This window comes from Cydia fagiglandana, chromosome Z (assembly GCF_963556715.1).
Source record: "Cydia fagiglandana chromosome Z, ilCydFagi1.1, whole genome shotgun sequence".
NCBI classification, from domain to species: Eukaryota; Metazoa; Arthropoda; class Insecta; order Lepidoptera; family Tortricidae; genus Cydia; species Cydia fagiglandana.
The window spans coordinates 26158698-26180666 of record NC_085959.1 but is presented as its reverse complement, the minus strand read 5'-3'; the positions used below and the strand labels follow the sequence as shown (position 1 = coordinate 26180666).

Here is a 21969-nt window from a genome sequence, read left to right as displayed (position 1 = left end):
TAGTATGAAAACTGCAGCCTACAGTTTAATTTTTTGCTCGTATTATAGGCCACACCCGGTATATAATACGAGTATATGCATCAATTTACTTGTTTTAAATTTCTCCCCGCCGAACCGCCTACCTTACCAGTAGGCGGCTTTCTGACAACTGATTATAAAATGGTACAGATAAATGGTAAACAAATATTATCTGTTTATAATAATTTATTAAGTCGTCATAAGCTATTTAAGACAATTTCGATGTAATCCAACTTGACCCGACAATTTTCTTGTAAGAAACGCGTAAACGCTAAATTGGTAACATTTTAACCGAATGGTATAAAATCGTCCTGAAACAATAAAAATACAAAATTACTTTTATGTCGAATCATGATCACCGCTTGACTTGGCGGTGGAAATCCACTGGGTACCTATAGTTCGTTTATTTTAGCATTAGAAAAAAGGTAAACAATCTTGATGTGTCTTTTAATTGAAAAACACGTTTTAAAAATAAGTTTCTGCAAATATATAGCAATTATGAATCTAATACGATAGTTTATATTCTTCTGCTTTCATAAGTAATATAGTTACTGATTTTTCAAAAGCGTTTTTCAATTAAAAGACATGTCAAGATCGCTTACCTTCTTTGTACTTCTTTCTAATTCTAAAAAAACGAACTATAAGCGGAAGCACGGTGGTCAGCAGTAGCACCTGCGCTATAAGGACCTTTCGACCCAGAGCGTTGGGAGTAGCTTGTTGGAAGACATCACCTTGGCGTTCTACCATCAATAAAAAAAATCGAAGATAACCGCCTTACACCTTAGATTTAGACGCCAGTTACAAGCCCTCTTACGTGTACACATTCAACGTGGTTAACCAATTTAATTGTAACGAGTGCATTAAGGTGTTTAAAAGCAAGCTCGGACTAGCCAGCTTATATATGTTAGGGCTCACCATAGACAACAATTTATTTAGGGTGGTCGTCATCGATTGTGATGAGATTTTTTTAAAGATCGGTTGTGGCCGTGTGGATATGACATCCGACTTTCAATCCGGGGGTTCAATTTCTGGCTTGTACCAATGAGTTTTACGGAACGTATGTACGAAATATCATTTGATATTTACCACTAGCTTTCCGGTGAAGGAAAATATTGTGAAAAAAAATAAAATAAAATAAAAAGCTTTTATTTCAGGCAGTACTACGTTATTTTTAATAATTCTAGTATTCTTAATATGTTGATATTTTAGCAGTATGTTAGGTAATACTTAGATAGTAATATTATGATGTAACTATAATTTAATGTAAGTACCTATTAAGGTAAGTACATACTACTTACGACGTTTACGGACCAGGGGGCGGGGCGGTTAGATGTTATAGTACCAAGCAGATTAACTGATGTCCCAGCAAAGTGTAAAACAGAGGTAAACTTCTTTTAACCACCCAATCCACCCAACCAAGTATTTAACCAGTATTTATAAAAGTTGAGGATAGACATCAACATTTTGAACCAAAGAATTGAAAACAATTACATATCAATATCATTTCGAATATCAATCGTCTGAGATAGTACTTCCATTTAGTAGCAAATGTTAACTCATACTAAACACTAATAAATATGGAAACAGGCCCGAAGGCAGGTATTCGTTGGGGCCTTGTCAGAAAAAAATAAATTATTGATTATCTCCAAAACTGAGTTAATTAGAATTAATTAACTCTAAATAATTCAAATTAACTCAATTTTGGAGATTAACAATAATTTATTTTTTTAATTTATGTTCTTCTGACCCCGATAGGTAGGTACCGGTGTCTTACAGAAAGTAACTTAATTTAAGCTCAGGAATGCGACCTATAAAAATATAACACTTAACCCGTGGAGCGCCCTACACAGACACGTGTGCCAGTAACTAAATTCGGCCTATAGCGCCCCAGCAAGACACGTGTGCCGGTAACGGGCTCGCTCTCATTCGCCAAACCATTCTGTAGGATTTGTCAAGTTGCTACACGAAAACGAAATGAATTTAGGTTGCATATGCACTATACCAACATAATAATATGGTTTTGGCTAAATTTCTAGCATCCATGGCACAGGATTTTTTTTTAAATCCAATGGTGTTTATCTTTGGCGGCCATTACGAACATTTTGTTCGGTGTTTCTTCGATTGACTTGTGTTTGATAGTGTTTTATAATGAAATGGTAAGTGTATACAAATACGTACCTGCAATTAATTTCCAAAAACCCTTTTTATGCAGTGTAACCACAGCGGAACGAAGTGCATGTGACTTGGATGAAGAAGAGGGGGAGGAGATCTTGGCCGATAGTTATGATCATGTCAGGAAATGGGTGAACGAGTTGCCGCCGTCGGAAACCATGATTGTACACCCTTCCCGTAGAACGCGTCTAGAAGAAGTTAGCTGTAATTCAATATCAGACACCGCCAGTGCCTATACTTCAGAACAGCCGCGGCCTGGGCCTAGCGGTATCCAAGAAGGATTACAATTAACCCCTGAACGCGTGGGCGAACGTCAGTCTTCATCGGGAATGCCAGACACGTCCCAAGAGGGTACTAAAGGATTGTTAAATGATGGCAGCGAATTAGATTCAGATTTTGACGACGAGTTTGATCTGAACGAAATCGCTGCTGCAGCTGGTACGGGTAGAGGTATTCCAGATGATGAGGAGTTAGATGAGCCAATTTCCAATATTATAAATTCGTTTGAAAGGGCTATGAACGAGGCCATTGAGAGACTGGTTGATGTGCCTACTGACTTTAATTGGCAAGGAGACTAATAGTTTTCGTGGTGTTCCTGAAATATTTTCGGGTCTTACTCCGAAGACTACGATACGCCCTATGACGTCTTTACTGATATCTGGAGTAAGGACGCCATGGAAGACATTGTCAAGCAAGTCAACAGATATGCAAAGCAGGTTATCGAAAAGAAAAAAGCAGCAGGTACTTTATCACCTTCATCTCGCTTTCATCGCTGGGTTGATACCGATGTGGACGAGATGTATTTCAATTTATATATTGATGGGATTCTATTTGCCATTTTTTATATTGATGGGATCCTCGGTCATCTCAACATGAATACTACAGAAGCGGTGGCTTCCTAGAAATGGCCAAATTTAAGACGGTACTAACGTACAATCGCCTCGTGTTACTGAACTCATTTCTCCACTTTGTGGACAATTCAAATGCAAGTCCGGACCTACTTCATTTTGATGGGGAGGTGCTCTCGCCCAAGTTACAGAAATTAGCCCCAATTTTAAAGCATTTAAACAAAAAATTTGAAAGTATGTACAATCTACACCAGGACGTTGCGATTGACGAGTCTTTGACCTTATTTAAAGATCGCTTGTCCTGGATCCAAGCGATAAGGTCAAAGGCTGCACGGTTTGGTATAAAGTCTTACCAGCTCTGCGAGTCGCGTTCGGGCTATTTATATAAGTTTTTTATATACACGGGGAAAAGCTCAGAACGTGGCAATGTCACGGCTTCTAGTCTTCACCAGCAATTAGCTGGTGAAAGTACTCAGGTGGAACTAGGGTTACTGAAAGGTCTCGAGCGCCGGGGTCACTGCATCACGATGGACATTTTTTTATAATTCTCCAGCGTTGGCGCGACATCTCAAAAGTATCTGATTTGATTATCTGGGAACACTGCGTCCGAACCGCAAAAATGTGCCAAAGGAGATCGCGAAGGCTCCCAAAAAGGTACCTAAGGGGACCATCATAGCTCTCCATTCTGGCGGTGTTTCGTGCATTGCATGGCAAGACACCAAAATGGTAAACATGATTTCAACATACTACACTGCTGAAACTTACGTGTATATGTATATAACATAATTTTAATTTCTAAGAAAGTACATAAATAATAATTTCCAACGATAAAAACAACGTAACTGAAACTAATAACAGTTTAATTTCAAAATACAAATTATAGTACTAAAAGTAATACCATAAAATAATATTTGCTTGCACACAACACAACTCAGCGCTGTGACGGAACGGCAACATAGCGGACGGTTGTGATTTAGGTTATGTGAATAAATAATAAATGTGAAGTAAATAATGGCTATTATAGTGAAGTGAGGGTTGGACTGTAGCAAAGGGGCGGCTGAGACCTAGAATTTTTTTTGCAAAGTGGTGTCATTATGACACTACTTTTAAATGATTGTAATCACGTGAAAATAAGCATCTTTTATTAGAACAACTTTTCTCTAAAATTAAAAATGGCTGAGTTAGACGCCTCCAAAGATTGATGTTTTTAAAGGGAGCTGGGAATATCTTTTAAATGATTGTAACGTGTATAACACGTCAAAATAAGCAACTTTTACTTGGTTTTTTTTTTTTCTAAAATTGAAAATGGCGGAGATAGAGCGCTCCAAAAATTGAAGTTTTTAGCATTTAAAATAATTTCATTGAGAGTGGTGTCATTATATCAGCTATTTTAAATGATTGTAACGTGAAGAAAACGCCGAAATCAATAACTTTCAATTGAAAAACTTTTCTCTGGAGTTAAAGATGACCTAATTCCATTAGGTATAGTTTTATAAAAGTAGGATCGCAGGGCACGTCCGCTCACCACGGTGCCCGATCGCGCGGTGTGCCCGCGCGGTTTTGTGTTCAACTAGTTAATCCCCACCCCTTTTCCCAACGGAGGTGATGTAAGCGCGTGAATTGCGAATAAATATTCATACTAATTTCTTCGGATTTTCAGTGTTTGCGCTATTATTTCTTGTCTTTTGGGTTCTAGTATTGTTTGTTTGTAATTCTTTTGTTGGGGTGTAAGTATGTATCTTTATTGAAGTTTAGTTTTGTCGGGATTTAGGTTTTTCTATAGATTTTGGTCTTGTCGGGATTTAGGTTATTCGAATTTTTGGGTATTCATAAATTAGTTCTTTTGTTGGGGTGTATGTATATTTATTGAAGTTTAGTTTTTATCGGAGTTTAGGTTTGTCTATAGATTTTGGTCTAGTCGGGTTTTAGGTTTTTCGAATTTTTGGGTATTAATAAATTAGTTACGTACAGTTTGAGTTATTTCTGGTATTTTCTAGCAGTTTGGTGATTATTTCCTTTGTTGTTCTTGGTGAAAATGTTTCCTTTAGAATTTACCTTTAGTAATTTCAGCATTTGGAATTACGCAGTCATAGTTGCTTCAGAAGAGGATGCCATAAAGGCCGCTCAAGATTGGCTTCTATTGCCAACCAAAGCCAAATGTCCAAACTGCAATGAGTACATGTCTAAGGAAAAAAAGGATTCTTATAAGTTTGGATATCGTTTCCGGTGTTATAAGTAACAGTGTAAAGTAATACTTTCTCCGACAAAAAATACTTTTTTCGAACGGAGCAAAGTTTCAGTGCAGGCGACATTGCGCGTGCTCATGCATTTCTTCCGGCGCGACAAAGTAACGATGGCGGCAAGAGACACAGGCGTTACTGTGAAAACTGCCGTCCAATTATATCACTTTTTCAGGGAAGTATGTGACGTTGCGGAGGCTCACGATCGCGCCATGATTGAAGGAGAGGACGATATTGTGGAAATTGACGAGACTCATTTATACACCCGAAAATACCATTGAGGGCGTATACTCAAAAGCCAAACATGGGCTTTCGAGTGTATAAGTAGGCTGACAAAAAAAAATCATGTGGAGACAAGATCAGGGCGACATTAGAACCAATCACGGCGGCCAATATTAAAGAGGATTCGTATATAATGTCGGACATGCACCGCTCATATACTGGCTGTCACCTTCGCCTCGCTATGCGTGGCCATTCCACTGTTAACCACAATGTTGAATTTGTTATTAAAACCATCGACATACCTGTGAACGCCACATTAGGAGAGGAGATTCTAGACACAGATAAAGTACGTGTTAAAGTCCCAGTCCCAGAAACGGCCCCCCTTTAGTACAGTCTGACCAAGTTTGGTGTTTTAAGACGTATGAATCAACAAGTGTTAGAAAACAAATGAAAACCGAAGAAAATGATGTAATTTCGCGGTAATAAAACAGGTCAGTTAATTACTTATCATTAGGGATGTACCGACTAGTCGCCGACTTGTCGGGAAAGCCGACTATCCGGCCTCATTTGTAGTCGGCGATTAGCCGGCGACTAGTCGGCAAAAATGGCCGATTAGTCGGCTCTTTATTCAGTGAAAGAGAAACAGAAAAAAAGAAATCAACAGTCAATATTTACCATATGTTTTATATCTACTAAAATACCAATTTTATGGGCAAGTTCGATAGTAATATGATTTATTATTCAGTTTTTTTTAATGGTGGAGCCATGGGGAACTATTAATGTTATTGCAATGACAGAGCACGTTGCTCGTAAAGACCTAACCACAGGGAATAAGGTTCTTAATTGGCGACTACGTACTGGAAATACTTAGAGCCTTGGAAATTCCCCCTTCAAGCTGTACTGGCGGTTTGCTCAGGATCGCAAAATAAAAGAAAGCCAGAAATTGAACGAGGATTCTTGTGATAGGTTTTTGAACCTGTAGGGTACACCTTTTCGTAAAGCTATTATGATGAATAGCGCAATCAAAGGAGCAATACTATTATTTATCACCAGAACTTAGACGAAACTAATGCTTTGGCCGACTAGCCGACTAGTCGGCCGACTAATCGGCCATTCGAGCGCCGATTAGTCGGCTTGTCGGCCAAATCAATAGTCTGTACATCACTACTTATCATACTAAATCAAAAGACAATTTTCTCTGCTTTCGAATGGTATGTTTTGTTTAACGTATATGTAATTATAACATCTTAGGATGATTATTATTTAATAGGCAAGTTTTAAATATTTTTGTATTTTTATATTATTATTTGTAATTATTATTATTATTTTATACATCGATAATCTGTCCGTGATCTGGGTGCTGGCAGAATCATCAGTGCTTCACCCGAAAGAGTGGAGCGTATTGCTGAGCCAGAACCCGTTTGTTTTGCTGCAACGCACACAGCACTTTTACCTATTGATACATCTTGTTCCTGATTTTAGTTTTAGTTTGATATTGTTATTGTTTCTGTTTTTTCTATCAATGTGTGTATTGTGGCAAGCTAATAAATGGTTATCTATCTATCTATCTATCTTAGCGCAATTCCATCTTTTCTAACCAAGGTCATCGATTTATCTTCCCTTCGAAATTCCGCGAGCGCTATGCGGTTTTTGAGTCTGTGGGTGTCGAACGCTCGACGAGTTAAAGCTTGACTATAGAGGAATATTACATAATACAAGGAATGTTGCTGCAAAGTCTGGCTAAATGTAATTCTTCAATAACGATACAGGGTCATTTTTGGTCCGTTAGCCATATTGTGCGAGGTGATTAGGTAGGTCATACTGAACATCTTTTTGTATGGGACCAACCCCGATACTCTGTATAATATAGGTATATGCCCAGAAAAGTAACAGGCATCAAAATAGCTTCAGATCATATTTATACACCTAATGACTCGCGACACAGGCGCATAACTTACTTGGTTAAAATACCACCATTTTCTGGAATAAAATAATTCGGGTGCAGTTGCTCCGAAGGTAATGAACCGAGGTGCGTAAGGGTTAACATTCATATGATCTCCGGTCATCTGCAAAAACATAACAATTACCATGCTAACATTGCACAAAGATGGCAGTAAGCATGCATACATACCTATCCCTTTAACACATTGCATATGGAAACTTATCGAGGACTAACTATAAAAGTCGATTACCGCATATAAAAATAACGTTAAATTAATAGCAGTTACAGAAAAAGCTGTAGTTGGTAAGGGATCTGATATTGATGCTTAAATTTTAGGGCTCACATGCACATAGCACCACTCAGGGCACGGGTTCGAAAGTTCTTTTTTTTAAGTTTAGGCATATTGATACAGATATTTCTTTGACTGAAGGTGTTTGACCAAACCCGCTGTCAGTCGCTTCTCGCCTAATGTATATATTATATACAGGGCGTCCCAAGACTATGGGACATGAAGGGAAAGTACCTTAAATATCATAGGATATTTTACTGAAAGAAGACATTATTTTAATTTAAAAAACAATTTAAACTGCATTCATAGATTTTTAAATAATTACATGGTAGAACCGGACCCTCCGGCCGTTTTGGCAACCAAGTTCCGCAACCAGTTGTCGAAAAAGAATTAACATTCTTGTTACGCAACTAGTTGCCTAAAAAGAAATTATATTCCTGTTCGACAACTAGCGTTTATATTACTGGAGTTTCGCAACTGGTTACCAAATAAGACTTTTATTTCTTATTTCACAACTAGCATGATGACACCACGTGACACCTAGAATATCCTAAAATCAAACAGACGTTTTAATAATACCTATATACAGAACTTCAATAGTGCTATTTAAAAATATAAATGTTTATTTGACATCTGCTCCATATACAATTTGTACTATTTTTTATGCTGCAGTGATGCACATAAGGTTATCTAGTATTTATTGCTAATAATAGCGACAACGATTGATCAAGTGTCCAGTGATCACACCATTACATATCGGACGGGTACTCATAAATCTCATAATGTCTACTTCAAATGTATATCCCACACGTGATATTGTATTTATTAGTACGAAAAGAGGAGGAGTGTCAATGCTATACAATGATCGCCAATATCACCGGAAAAAGATTTACGTTAATAAGAACTCGTTCTGGAAATGTTTCACAACAAAAGGATGCAAAGGTAATATCACTTTAAATAGTCGTAATGAAATTGTGAACCATAGTGCACACATACTGTGTTGTTTGGGTGACAGCGGTAAAAATATTATCAAAAAGAAAATGGATGATCTCAAACAGAAAACAAGCAGCAATTTTGAATCGATTCAGAAACAATATAATGATATGGTTCGTGACTTAAAAAATAACGGATATGAATTAATAGCTAATGTACCAACATTTAATAGTGTGAAAACTGGGTTATTTGCTGAGAGAAACAGAGTTGTCGGTGCTAAGAAATTACGATTTGCACGTGCACTTGAGGTGACAGTGCCAAAGAAGTACGAAAAAATGTTACTTTGTGATTATATTGACGAAAATAAGGATTTAAGATTGATTGTTTTCTGTAATGATAATATGAAAACGGAAATTAAGAATATAAGTCACTTTTTTGCTGATGGAACTTTCAAGAGTTGTCCAAAGGGGTTCCATCAATTATACACAATACACGAATATGATGATAAAACTCACATCATTACCCCTATATTTTATGCCCTTCTACCAAACAAGAAAACAGTAACTTATAAATTGTTACTGAAATTGATCAAGAAGCAGATTTCTGATTTCCAACCAGCTAAAATTACACTCGATTTTGAGGTAGCTGCTATAAATGCCTTTCAACAAACATTTCCTGAAATCATCTTTAAAGGCTGCTACTATCATTTCAATCGCTGCTTGTGGAAAAAAGCGAAATCCCTGAAGATAACTACAAGAGTATTAAAAAGACACGTATCAAGATGTATCGGGATAGCCCGCTTGCCACAGAGTGACATTAATGAAGGGTATAAATATGTTATTGGAAGAAGCCCTAAAGACAATAAAATTAAAAAGTTCAACACATATTTTCGAAATCAGTGGCTTAAAAAACATGATTTCGGCAATTCTTGTTCTTGTGCAAATGAAAATATCAGAACTAATAACAACGTTGAAGGTTGGCACCGCAAAATTAACAGTTTTGTTGGACGAACACATCCTACTTTAGCACATCTACTAGACGTGTTAGATTCTGAAAAATCATCGTACGATTTAAAAAAAACAACAAACAAGAAAAAGAGGGAATATGCGGAGATAGATCAGGAAATTGAGTCGGCGTTAAACGATTTACAAGAAAAAGTTATTTCTGTCGGACATTGCATAGAAATCATAAGTCCTTTTGTCGTGCCTTGGTGAATAAATGCTAATAGATAAAAGATAATATTAAAGATAGGTTAGATTTAGTTGAGAAATCAGTAACTTTGTATTACAAATTCCACAGACAGATTTCTCAAAAGTATTGTGTTTCGTTAGATTAGAAATATGCGATTAAGTTTTTACTATTTAATTACGAACTTCTATAGTTTAACCCTTCATTTGGCAGGGACTTAGATAACATAAAGTTGAATATTGTGCTATATATATTGGATCAGGGGTGATTTGAGAGCTACAAAAAAATAAAAATAAAAATTTTGGTATTGTAGTTTTGGAAAAAAAACGTGTCCGTCACAACGGACACTGCCAAAAATTGGGAAGAACCTCGATGAAATCATATGTCCGCTGAGGCGGACATTGCCAAATTCATGTGAAGTAAAACAAAACAATAGTTATAAACATGCATTTATTATAAAATATACTTATACAATTATTTCAGGTGGAAATTTAACTGACAATTTCTGGGCTTCTTTCCGGTTACAAAACAAAGCCTTACGTTACACTTCATGCAGTATACTACCGTTTTTTTATTGCAGTACATGCACCGGCCTTCAGTTTTTGTGCTCATAAAGTGCCCAACGTTATCATAACGCACTGAATCGACTGGTCGAGCAGTAAGTGGTCTTTTAACGCTGCACTCTTCACTTTTGTTCCTATTGACCGCCCTATTAGACTTTGTCAATGCAGCAAATAACTCATGACGAAACATTTTCAATGGTTTTGCTTGCACTTTTTTTAAGTCACAGTGTTTCCTGTACAACAACCACCCGTTGTTGATACATATATCAATGAGTTGGGAAAATATACTTAAGTACCATCTTCGGCTTTTAAATGGAATCCTATACAGCCCAACAAACAATTAAGCGACACTTAGCACTTATTTTATCACCTAAAGACATAGAACGGCTGTAGAATAGCTACATATTCTAAGCTTACAGGCTCTGGTGACATCAAGGTCTTTAAGAGGTCCATGGATAGCTTTAAGATCCACAGTAGCCGTTTTGGCCGCTATAATGCATCTTAAGCAGCTAGTGTTATAGCTCAAAGTGAATTCTACCACCTTAATATCTAGATGAGTAATAAGCAGCTGCAATTTTCACTTAAGGTTCTAAACAGGCGATAAAAAGTCTTTTATAGCTCCGTGTATCATAATCGCTACTTAACTCTCTTGTATCACTTACAGTCGAAAAGAGAAGTTATCAGTCACCATTATCGATCATGTAGTCGCAGACGAGCGTTATTCAATACCTTAGTACATCTTTTACTGTTATTAGAGTCTTACTTAGAACCTAAGTCTATAGCGCCATGTTAAGATGACCGATGAATCAATAAGCAAAACAAAAACTATTAATTAGAACGTAAATACTTCATAAAAATCGATACTTTTACTCAATATTGACCTAATGTTAGTATTGTTATATTTAAAACCGGACTTCACGTATATTGAGTAATTTTTCGAAAATTAAATACGGTGGACCACAAATAAAAAAATATTATATTCAGATAAATATGCAAAGGATCAGAGGCCCATTAAAATTTTGTTAGTAATACATATAGTTTTTGACAGTGTATTTAATTTCGCTATCATAAATCCGCAGATAACGCCTGCATCAGTGAACTAAAATAATTATTTGCTTTTAATTATCCGCCATTACATTTCACTTCAAGCTGTCACAGAGCAAGCTTACGAATAATAATACAAAATGGAAACATCTGCTACCAAAGCAGATAGGGTTAAGGAAAAAATGTGCAATTACCTTCTTGAATGTTACAAATATTGACTTAAAATGCTAATATACCATCTAAAGCTGAAAGTATCATCTATATGGCCCTACACTACTACTCAAATAGTTAGTATTCGCTTATTTAGCACCCTTTTAAATCCTAAGTACTTAATCAACGCTATTACAACACTACTTTAGCGCTCTTCTACTACAACAGTTTGTAGTCACCTATATGCAACCCATCTAGCTCCTAAAGAATTAATTAACACAATTGTAGCTCCACTATACCGCTCTTATGTCTCTTTTTTTATCCGCTAACCCTACTGTAGCACTGTTATAAATCTATTGGTGATAAAATTTGTGCCCAATCCTGGGTTAAAACGGGGTTATAGCCGGCTATAACTCCTATTTTTAGAGTACTAACAACACCTAAAGAGTAAATAGGCGCTTATATAAATCTCTTCTAACCCTTAAATTTAGCGCCTAATGTTAGTTGGGAGTGAGATCAACATGTCAGATAAGTCAACGCCACCCATGGTCTTATTATATACTTTTACCATGTTGGGGCAATCGACATCAACCTTGGCTTTGGCAATTTTACAGTACCGTTTTATTTTTTGCACTGGTTCAGAGTCGACATAGGAACTTATAAACGTCACACTTTTATTGTCGTTCCATCGTAAAACTGCCAATTTGTTGGAATTGCAGACTACTTGAGAGAAACTACCACGTGGTTTCTTTTTCAGCAGTTTTTCAGTAACCAGTTTTTCGTCAGCTCCTCTCAATCGGTTACGTCGAATGGTCCCAAGTGAAAAAATGCCATATTTTTCACGTAAGATGTAGACAAGCTCAGGTGATGAAAAGAAGTTGTCAAAACATACAGTAGATGGCCTTCTTTTTATCGATTGACAGAGAGCCAGTACAATTTGTGCACCGAACCCCAATGTCGCTTCATCGTCGGCAAATTTGTGAAACCGAAATGTGTCTTCGCCCCCGTACAGTATGAAATCGTAAATCATTCCACTTGGACCAGCTCGCACGTAGTTTTTAAAGCCCCACTTATTAGGCTTGTCCTTCATATACTGGCGACGTTTCCCAGCTTTAGTCCCTTTATACGGAATCATCTGCTCGTCTATGCTAAAACTTCTTTCTGTTTCCTCGGCCAAGCAGTTATTCTTTATTTTTTCAACTACGGGTCGCACTTTATAGTATCTATCAGAATTTTCAAAATTTATGTCAGCAAAATGTAAATAACGACGTATTTGTTGGTATCTTTTCAGGCTCATGAGGTCTGCTATTGGAGCATATCTAAATTGCTTTGACCAGTAGTCGAGATAAGACGGCATCACAACTATACCCATCATTATTTTGATTGCCAAGAAGTCGCGAAACTCGTCAACAGACAAATCAATGGACTTTCCCGACTTCTGCACAGAATACATGTTGGTTTCGCTGACAATGTCCAAGAAAATATCTTCTGAAAAGAATTTCATGAAATAGTCTAACACTGTCTCATTCAAACCAATATCTACGTACTCGTCATTTTCATTTGTTGTTTCTATTTCAGAAATAGGGATTGTAGTCGGTTCGATTACGGGTGCGACAAGCGAAATTTTAAAAATCTTTGAATGCAGTTTTCTTTATTTAAAAAAATAAAGGAATGTTTTCTTTGAGTAAAATTTTCTATCTACAGTATTAAGAGTACTTCCCCTTCAGGTGGCATTACAAAATTCAACCCTGTATAAAGATAGGTCGGTAGCATATACTATACAGGGTGGCTCATTCAAATGGGTCAGTATGGGAAAGTCTGAAACTATAAGACATACGAAGATTTGTTCTTAGGAACCATGTCACCGATTTTGATAAAAAGAAAAACTGCATTCATACTTTTGAAAAAAAGTGTACCCAGCTGGGAAATATTGTAACGGTGGTCACTTCGAACGCCTACTATGATAAATTAAAGTATGTGAAAACAATGCATGTTTCATAGAGACATTTACTGCTTAAGACCTACACAATCGTTATTTAAACAGAAAAACTGTAAGTTTATTTTTTTTCAAAACAACCGGGTTCGATTCCCCAGCTGGGTACACTTTTTTTCAAATGTATGAATGCAGTTTTTCTTTTTATCAAAATCGGTGACATGGTTCCCAAGAACAAATCTTTGTATGTCTGATACTTTCAGACTTTCCCATACTGACCGATTTGAATGAGCCACCCTGTATATCTCAATACTCCGCTTAGCGTGTTCTTTCTATGAAACATAGGCTGCCAAAACTGAGGGGCGCGGGACGGGGTACCGAGTGCTTGGCGCGCTGTCATTGGTCAAATGAGTGACTGTTTCAAGTATTCGTAAGTAAGGATTACAACGCTGAACAGCAGAATGGCATAAGCGACACGGAAGTACGTGACGCTTATCTCATTTCTCTTCTCCAGCGAATAATCTTTTAAGAGACAGCGGGTTCGCCCTACTATGCGGAGTATTGAGATATTTAGTATATGGTCGGTAGTATTATTTCTGGACTAAAATAATTACCTACGTAATTTTAATCCAGATATTGAAACAAGATATAATATCATATAATTTACTTCCATGAATCCTTAACATAAACAGACACAAAACTAAAATTGAAATAATATAAATCAAATCAATGTATTGCTACAAGACACTGCAGAACATCTCCGACACCACTTCGTGTACTCTATTCAGTGAAAACCTGAGAAGGTCGGCGATTGTGTTTGCATGGCTGGTCCCGAAATCCGTGCAGTTGGTGGGCAAGACTAGTACTTCTGTCCATTCGTCTTCCCCAACTGTGCAGTGATAATTGCAAACATTCGTCTCACTTGATATTAAGAATTTCAGTTTACAGAGGAAGTTTATTTTTGTCATATTGCTAACTTCCCCGAAGTCGTTTCTGAGGCACCTTGGAAATATACAAATATCATTGTTTTCCGGAGTCCGCAACATTCTGTCATCGGGTTCAATGTGTCCTGACATTTTGCTAGTTTTAAAATCCTACGCAGTACTAATATTTAATAATATTCTTTAGCAACAAAGCAGTAAGTAAATAAAATTAGCTAAAACGCTAAATCACAATGACAGTGTGAACGTCATTTTATCTTTTTCCTTTTTTAACAGGAATCCTGGAATCTAACACGAAGGTTGGCATGGTACTTACTCCAAATTTATCATTTTGACATGACTTTGGACATTTGTATCGCGGAACAATTTAATCATTGGCCTAATTTATTTTATAAAATTGAGCTATATTTGGTCGGTTATGTACGCGGCCGAAGGGATTTCAAAATAAATATTATAAAATTTATAAAATAACGAGCTAGGATTTTAAAATTATTTTTCTCGTATTTAAAATGTATTTAGCCATTACATATATATTTTCTTAATAAAAATATTAAATCATGCACCTAAAGGTTAAGTATCCGAGACCTATTCTTCTTTGGCAACTAGATGTGAAACAGGAATATAATTTCTTTTTAGGCAACTAGTTGCGTAACAAGAATGTTAATTCTTTTTCGACAACTGGTTGCGAAACTTGGTTGCCAAAACGGCCGGAGGGGAACCGGAAATCGAGCCCGCTACCCGAGAAAAAAACACCCTGTAGCTTTATCACACCGATCGAAAGGCTTCATCATACGGATTATTTTTTGCTAAATAACATAGTGTCAAAATAAAAGGAAGACCATGAATTTTAACATTTGATGTAAAATTTAGCGAAATAAACAATAGAGTGCGACTTTATATTCAACAGAATGGGACTCATTTTAAGCATTTGATAAATTAAATTGAGTAATTTTTAATTAAAAATGTTAAAATTCATGGTCTTCCTTTTATTTCTGACACTAAGTTATTTAGCAAAAAATAATCCTTATGATGAAGCCTTTCGATCGGTATAATAAAGCTACAGGTTATTTTTTTTCTCGTGTAGCGGGTTCGATTCCCGGTTCAACCATGTAATTATTTAAAAATCTATGAATGCAGTTTAAATTGTTTTTTAAATTAAAATAATGTCTTATTTCAGTAAAATATCCTATCTACGATATTTAAGGTACTTTCCCTTCATGTCCCATAGTCTTGGGACACCCTGTATATCAGCTTGGGCTTGGGCAGGTGCTTATAGATCTAGTCATGGTATAATAATATACTCCGCCTGGTACTCTCTTCCCGTCTTTTCTAGGTCACCTGACTGACACAAGCCTACGTCATCATGCGACAGCCCTATATGATAATATGCGATAGCGCTATATATAGCGGCCATGTTAGTGTGACGTAGGCCTGTGTCACTCTGGGAAGAGAAGACCATGTTTTATTAGACTATGGATCTAGTCTTATAAGGGCCAGTTGCACCAACCACATTTGACAGACTGATCAACGTCAGCCGGCGTGCCCCGGCGCTTTACTATGAAACTTTCCATACATAACAACTTTGCGAACTCTTTAACAATACGAAGAGTTTGGTGCAACCGACCCTAAATCTAATCATTGCACAACTAGGAGTGTTAAAAGTGGAGTGTTAAAAAATCTTTTTATATTAGTCCTAAACTGTCACTCTACGCTGAGTTAAGTATAATAACAACTATTGTCAAATACGCGGTGACCATAGTGGGAAAAAGGGTTACGAAGCGTAGCATTTCATACAGCAGGAAAATATTTGACTTCTATCCTTTCCATGGGTCTTTTTTTGATACGAGTAATGTAATAAGGAACTTAATTTGTAAACATATGACTAATGGGTCAAACAGATCACTGTGTTACGTTCTTTCCTGTAGACATACACAAGAGCTAAGGGCTATAAAGGTTAATTTTCTTATTGAACCCTTACCCACGTAAAAAGGTCCTCCTTTTATTTACAGAACTATGATAAAATCATTACTTACATGCCCACAAGCTGTTAACTATTGCACACAGGAGAGAAAAATGTACAGTTCGCGCGAACACACTAATTTTCTTTCCTGTGGGCAATAGTTAACAGCTTGTGGGCATGTAAGTAATGATTTTATCATAGTTCTGAACACAGTGATCTGTTTGACCCTAATATACAATGCAAATATGCAGTAATGGGCTGCCTTGACTAAATAATTACAGGTTGGTCCGAACCTTGACGTCCAAAAATTGTTATTTGATTCATAGGTAGTCCTACAGTAAATGACATTTAATCAAATAATTTTTTTTAATTCATCCCTACTCGTTTAATGAAAAGTGTGACGAACGTACCTTGCGTACTTGAATCAAAATGTATTATGAAATGTCTAATAGACAAAAATTACCTTGCCCTTATTTTACCTTATGATTCCAAAGATAATTCTGCAGGTATCGATTTTTGTGCACAGTGTAGGGATTTTGGGGATTAAACTCGTAATCGGAAGTTGCCGTGTCCGAATCGGTACTATCAGAATCACTGTCATTTGTGTTATTCCTTCGAGTATTGGTTAAAACTGGAACGACATCTGAAGCCTCTTTCTGGAATGTTTTATGATTAACTATTAACGCGTTATTTAATCTTAAATAAAGGTAACATTGATAAGTTGGTAGGTACAGTCACCTGCAATAATATGTTACTCTTCGAAGGCCGCAAAAATATGTGGCACGCTCTTATGGGTCTACAAATAAAATCGTGTCAGATATGTTTGCGGCCTTCTTTGTGTAACATATTATTGCAGGTGACTGTACCTACAAATACGGGGGGCAAGGCATATGAAAGCTAACAATTTTTAGCAGAACATTTAAATTTAATATTATCTACCTGGTTAACTTCGCATAGTTCAATTCAATTCAATATTTTTATTTCGAGTAAATAATCCATATAATTGTTAGTAAGTACAAGGCTCAACAAAGCTTATAAATCTATGTTAGTGATAGAAAGAAAATAAAAACAAACAAAAATATTAACTAACCAAAAGCGGCGAAGTACGACGATAATACCGCTGAAATGGGTTGTTACTGAAAAAAAAGTAAACAATATTGTAGAGAAGTACACTCGAACACTACTCTAAGATGTGCTAGACATACAACAGTGGTATACATATTTTAAGCCTTATAGTTTTCTCAGGAGCGAGAATGGCAATGGCGCTACCTAACAGTGCAAATATCTATGAAAAAGTGCGAAGAATTGTCCACATCGGTCCAGCCTTGACGAGTTGGTGAACATACTCGTACAAACATACCTTAATTAAAAACAACGATTTGATTAAATTTTGAAGTCGGATATTTATTACAGCTAGAAGCACAAGATAACTCATCACAGATTTTACAGTGGCAAAGAGTGGAAGCACCATTAAACAACAAATTACACTGAAAATATGACGTTAATAAGTAAAAACGGCCTTTAAAGTCTGTAATTTCACAATGGGTAACGAAGATCGATTGTATTTAGAAGCATCATAGAAACATTAAAACTTAAAAAAATTAAGTTCCCTAAGTTTAAGTAATGAAAACAATACTAAGCATGGCATCCTTGAGAGCTGTTATTTCTAAGTATTTAATACTAGTTCACTGTGACAGTACTGACGTCTCTAACCGTAATATTTAGTTACTAACCTATTATTATAAATTTATGACTAATTCACGTAGGTATACTCACGTTTTTACTTTTCTGTGTGGGTTTCTAAAAACCACCACCTTAAAAGGATGTTTGTATTAAGCATCTATTTACCAAAAGTCAGCGCTGCGGGAAATTTCCACGAATTGCAAATTGCGGGAAAATACACGAGCGTGTTTTTCAAACAACTGTACCTACACTATTGTTATTTTAAGTCCACTTATAAGCAGCGTTTGGTTTCTAGTCCAGTAGTCAAACGTAGATGGTACCTACGCTGTAGCCGACGGTTGAAAAAACATGCTCGTGTAGGGACGGAAAGACGTATTGTAATTACTCGTAGACGCATTTAGCGTCACTGACCTATAGAAAAAAAATAACCAGAAAAATAAAAAAAAAGAAGTCTTCCACTTCCACTAGTATACAAGCATTTTAATTACCTTTTATTATTCATGGACGTCATTAAATATGTTACAATTAAATCCATATTACTTAAGACGTGCCAATTACTTAGGGCATACTGAAAATTCCTGGACTGGCCCCTTAGAAAACATAAGACTCCTTATATATCAGAATCCAGAAACTTTCAGTATGGCTCATGTACAAGAAACAATTCACGCGTTACACCTTACACGTGATACGCGTGTGGCTCCTACGAAAATAAAGCTAGGGCGCACATATATGGGACATACGTAGGGTATATAGGAGTATATGACTATGTATACCTTTACTAGTACCCATATCCGGGGCTAGAAACCCCTTTTATTAGGACCTTTAATAAATACGATAAGTACTCACAACGAGAGGTTTCCTGAAACAAAAGAAAAAATACTTAAAATTTTTCATTATGTCGGTCGTCATTGTCATTGTTATTGTTACAAAAACTAACTATGATATCGCTCCACAAGTAGCGGATGCAAAAATGGAGATCATTACAAGCAATACGAGTATAAGTGGTTACTTAACTGTCGTTGCTTATATTTAATGAGATTATTAAACATTAACATAAAAATAATTAAACATAAACATAATTTATTCAATAAACACGTTTTTCATGGTTACATTCATACAAAGACTTAAAAATTGAATCCAATTAGTGACTTTTACAAAATAACAATAATTGTTTTACGACTATATTGGTCCATAATATACTTTAATCTAAGTACGTAAAATATAAAGAACGTGCTTTGAGTAGCTACTTACTTCTATTGTCGTTATTAAATACCAATTTATTCCAAAATAGTACGACAGAGTTAACAGACCTGTTTATTAAAATAATGACAACAGAAGAAGCTATTCAATCAAAAAAAACAGTTACAAATTAAAGTGACAAGGACACCATGTTAAACCTTCGATTCATAAATTCATTTATTTGAGTGATTCATATTGAATAAAATTTTCTATCAAATTCTTAATTCAGCTATATATATCCGAGAATGAGAGAAATGAAACCAGTCCTGTTGATATATGAGAAATGAAACCAGTACTGTACTGTGCATTTATCTTGCACCCCTGATGATAAAACCTGAAGTAAGCGTGATAGTACCCATAATAATAACTCATTGAAATTTAGTTTATTAGAATCATCTCCACCAGTAGAAAACTGTTGAAAGAATATTATAGTCGGTCGACATTTTTTATCAAAATTAAAATTGGGACATGAATAAACACCTTTTGGAGCAGCTTAATAGTAAGCACTTACTTATGACTCCGGTCTCGGGAATACGACGGTTGATCTAACAGCCTCAGTAGGGTTTCCTGGAGACAGCAAATAATGACACTTACTTTTTTATTCAATAATAAACAAGGTACCTACAGTTTAATATTTTTACTAGATCTATCGTGGGCAAAAGTATGAGGAGAATTTCAGTTTGTTAATGTTGCAGTGTGTACGTATATGCATTAGCAACTGATATGTTTGGAGTAGGTGCCAAGTTAAGTAGTTACAATACCGGTAAATAATACCTCCATACCTACAACCTAATGCCTCTTTCTTTCTTTTTCATCGAGCCGAAGCATGGTCTGGATTCGGTTCGTCAGAGTTTTGACGCTTTTAAGATTCGATTTACACCGGCTTAAAATATACCCAAGTAGCACAGATTAGCTGTATAGCAGCCGCATAATGAAGTACGAATACGCTTGAAGCTGTAATAAAAAAGCTGCATAAGAGCTGTATAATCCTCTTTTCAGCTTTTATAACTCTTAAATGGGCACAAATTATGCAGCCTTAAGTTCACATAGCTGTTTAAGAGCATTGTAGCAGCAATTTAATGGAATTATAAGGGGTAACAGGAGTTATAAGAGGTGTATATTGACTGGGTAAGAGACCACCAGTTACCCTTTATTCAGTTAATATGTCACATGTGCGCCCTAATACCGGGAAAGATTGACGTTGGGCTGAATAAAAGATAATTATTAACATACTTTTACACCTCTGCCTTAAAAAACATATTTATATTGAAGCAAAAACCTTTAGCGCAACAACACCATAAGTCATTTTGTTAAAGTGTTTAGTTAAATGTTAGTATATGATCTTTTATATATTAATGTGAGAAAGATGTTTGGGAATGCAAGTTTATTGACATTATATATATACATTATCTAAGAAAATTTCAATGCGCCACGAGAATAATCAGGATTTATCTAAATTAATGATATAAATAAGCTATTGTGTAAAAACTATTTTAGTGGTTTGGACGGAATTATGAGATAAAAAGTTAATAATACGTTATAGGAAGTGCTAAACTAGTGATTTAGGTTAAGAACTCATGCACAAAACGTTATTGTTGCCCCTAAAAGTTCGAAAAGTAATTTAAATTTTGTAGGTTATATACAATAAAATGGCGGTCAATGTTAAAAAGCAACGTGAACCGTTAAAATTCTAATATGCAGCATACGACTGTTATATATCTGATTAAGATACTTAAGTGAACCACTATAAAGTCCAAATCGTTCTTTCGATACACTAGTGAACCTCTAAACAGTTATAAGGTATCTTGTGAACGTTTAAATAGCCGCTATACACACAGTCTCAATGGTAGTATAATAGGCTGCTTAGCGGTAAACATGTTCAGCGCTAAGCCGTATTATGCGCCACATGTGTTCGATTATACGTCTATTGGTTTCATAACAGTTCACTCGTTCTCCCTTATAATAAGTCAGCAAAATAAAAGCTGCTTTAGCGGCAAACATCTTCAGTGATAAGCAGTATTATGCGCCACATGTGTTTCATTTATAGGTCTATTGGCTTCATATTAGTTCACTCGTGCTCCCTTAAAAGTCAGCGTAATAAAAGCTTCTTAGCGGTAAACATGTTCAGCGATAAGCTGTATTATGCGCCACGTATGTTCCATTATACGTCTATTGGCTTCATAATAGTTCATTCGTGCTTCCTTAAAAAGTCAGCGTAATAAAAGCTGCTTAGCGGTAAACACGTTCAGCGATAAGCTGTATTATGCGCCACAGGTGTTCCATTATGCGTCTATTGGCTTCATATTAGTTCACTCGTGGTCCCTTAAAAGTCAGCGTAATAAAAGCTGCTTAGCGGTAAACATGTTAAGCGAAAAGCTGTATAATGTGCCACATGTTTTCCATTATACGTCTATTAGCTTCATAATAGTTCACTTGTGCTCCCTTAATAAGTCAACGTAATAAAAGTCCACAATTACCTCCTTATACAGCACATGGCGTAATTTTATCCACTAAACAGACCTTATAACGGTTAAAGCATTTGATAACCCTTAAAGCTGTATAGGTTCGTAGCAAATATACCTTTATATCACTCTTTGCGTATTA

General features: G+C 36.0%; 1 protein-coding gene across 1 annotated transcript in view; it reads right to left on the bottom strand.

Moving 5' to 3' along the window:
• Window positions 1-287: 287 nt before the first annotated feature.
• The window catches only part of LOC134678092 (uncharacterized), a 41973-nt gene continuing 20291 nt past the window's right edge, over window positions 288-21969 (bottom strand). Inside the window, exons 10-14 of the mRNA XM_063536541.1 lie at window positions 19877-19932; window positions 18973-18985; window positions 16923-17099; window positions 7459-7566; window positions 288-329 (exon numbers count right to left, since the gene is read on the bottom strand). Coding sequence (XP_063392611.1) covers window positions 306-329; window positions 7459-7566; window positions 16923-17099; window positions 18973-18985; window positions 19877-19932 — 378 coding nt within the window. The 3' untranslated portion in view covers window positions 288-305. The remainder of the gene's footprint in view (window positions 330-7458; window positions 7567-16922; window positions 17100-18972; window positions 18986-19876; window positions 19933-21969) is intronic.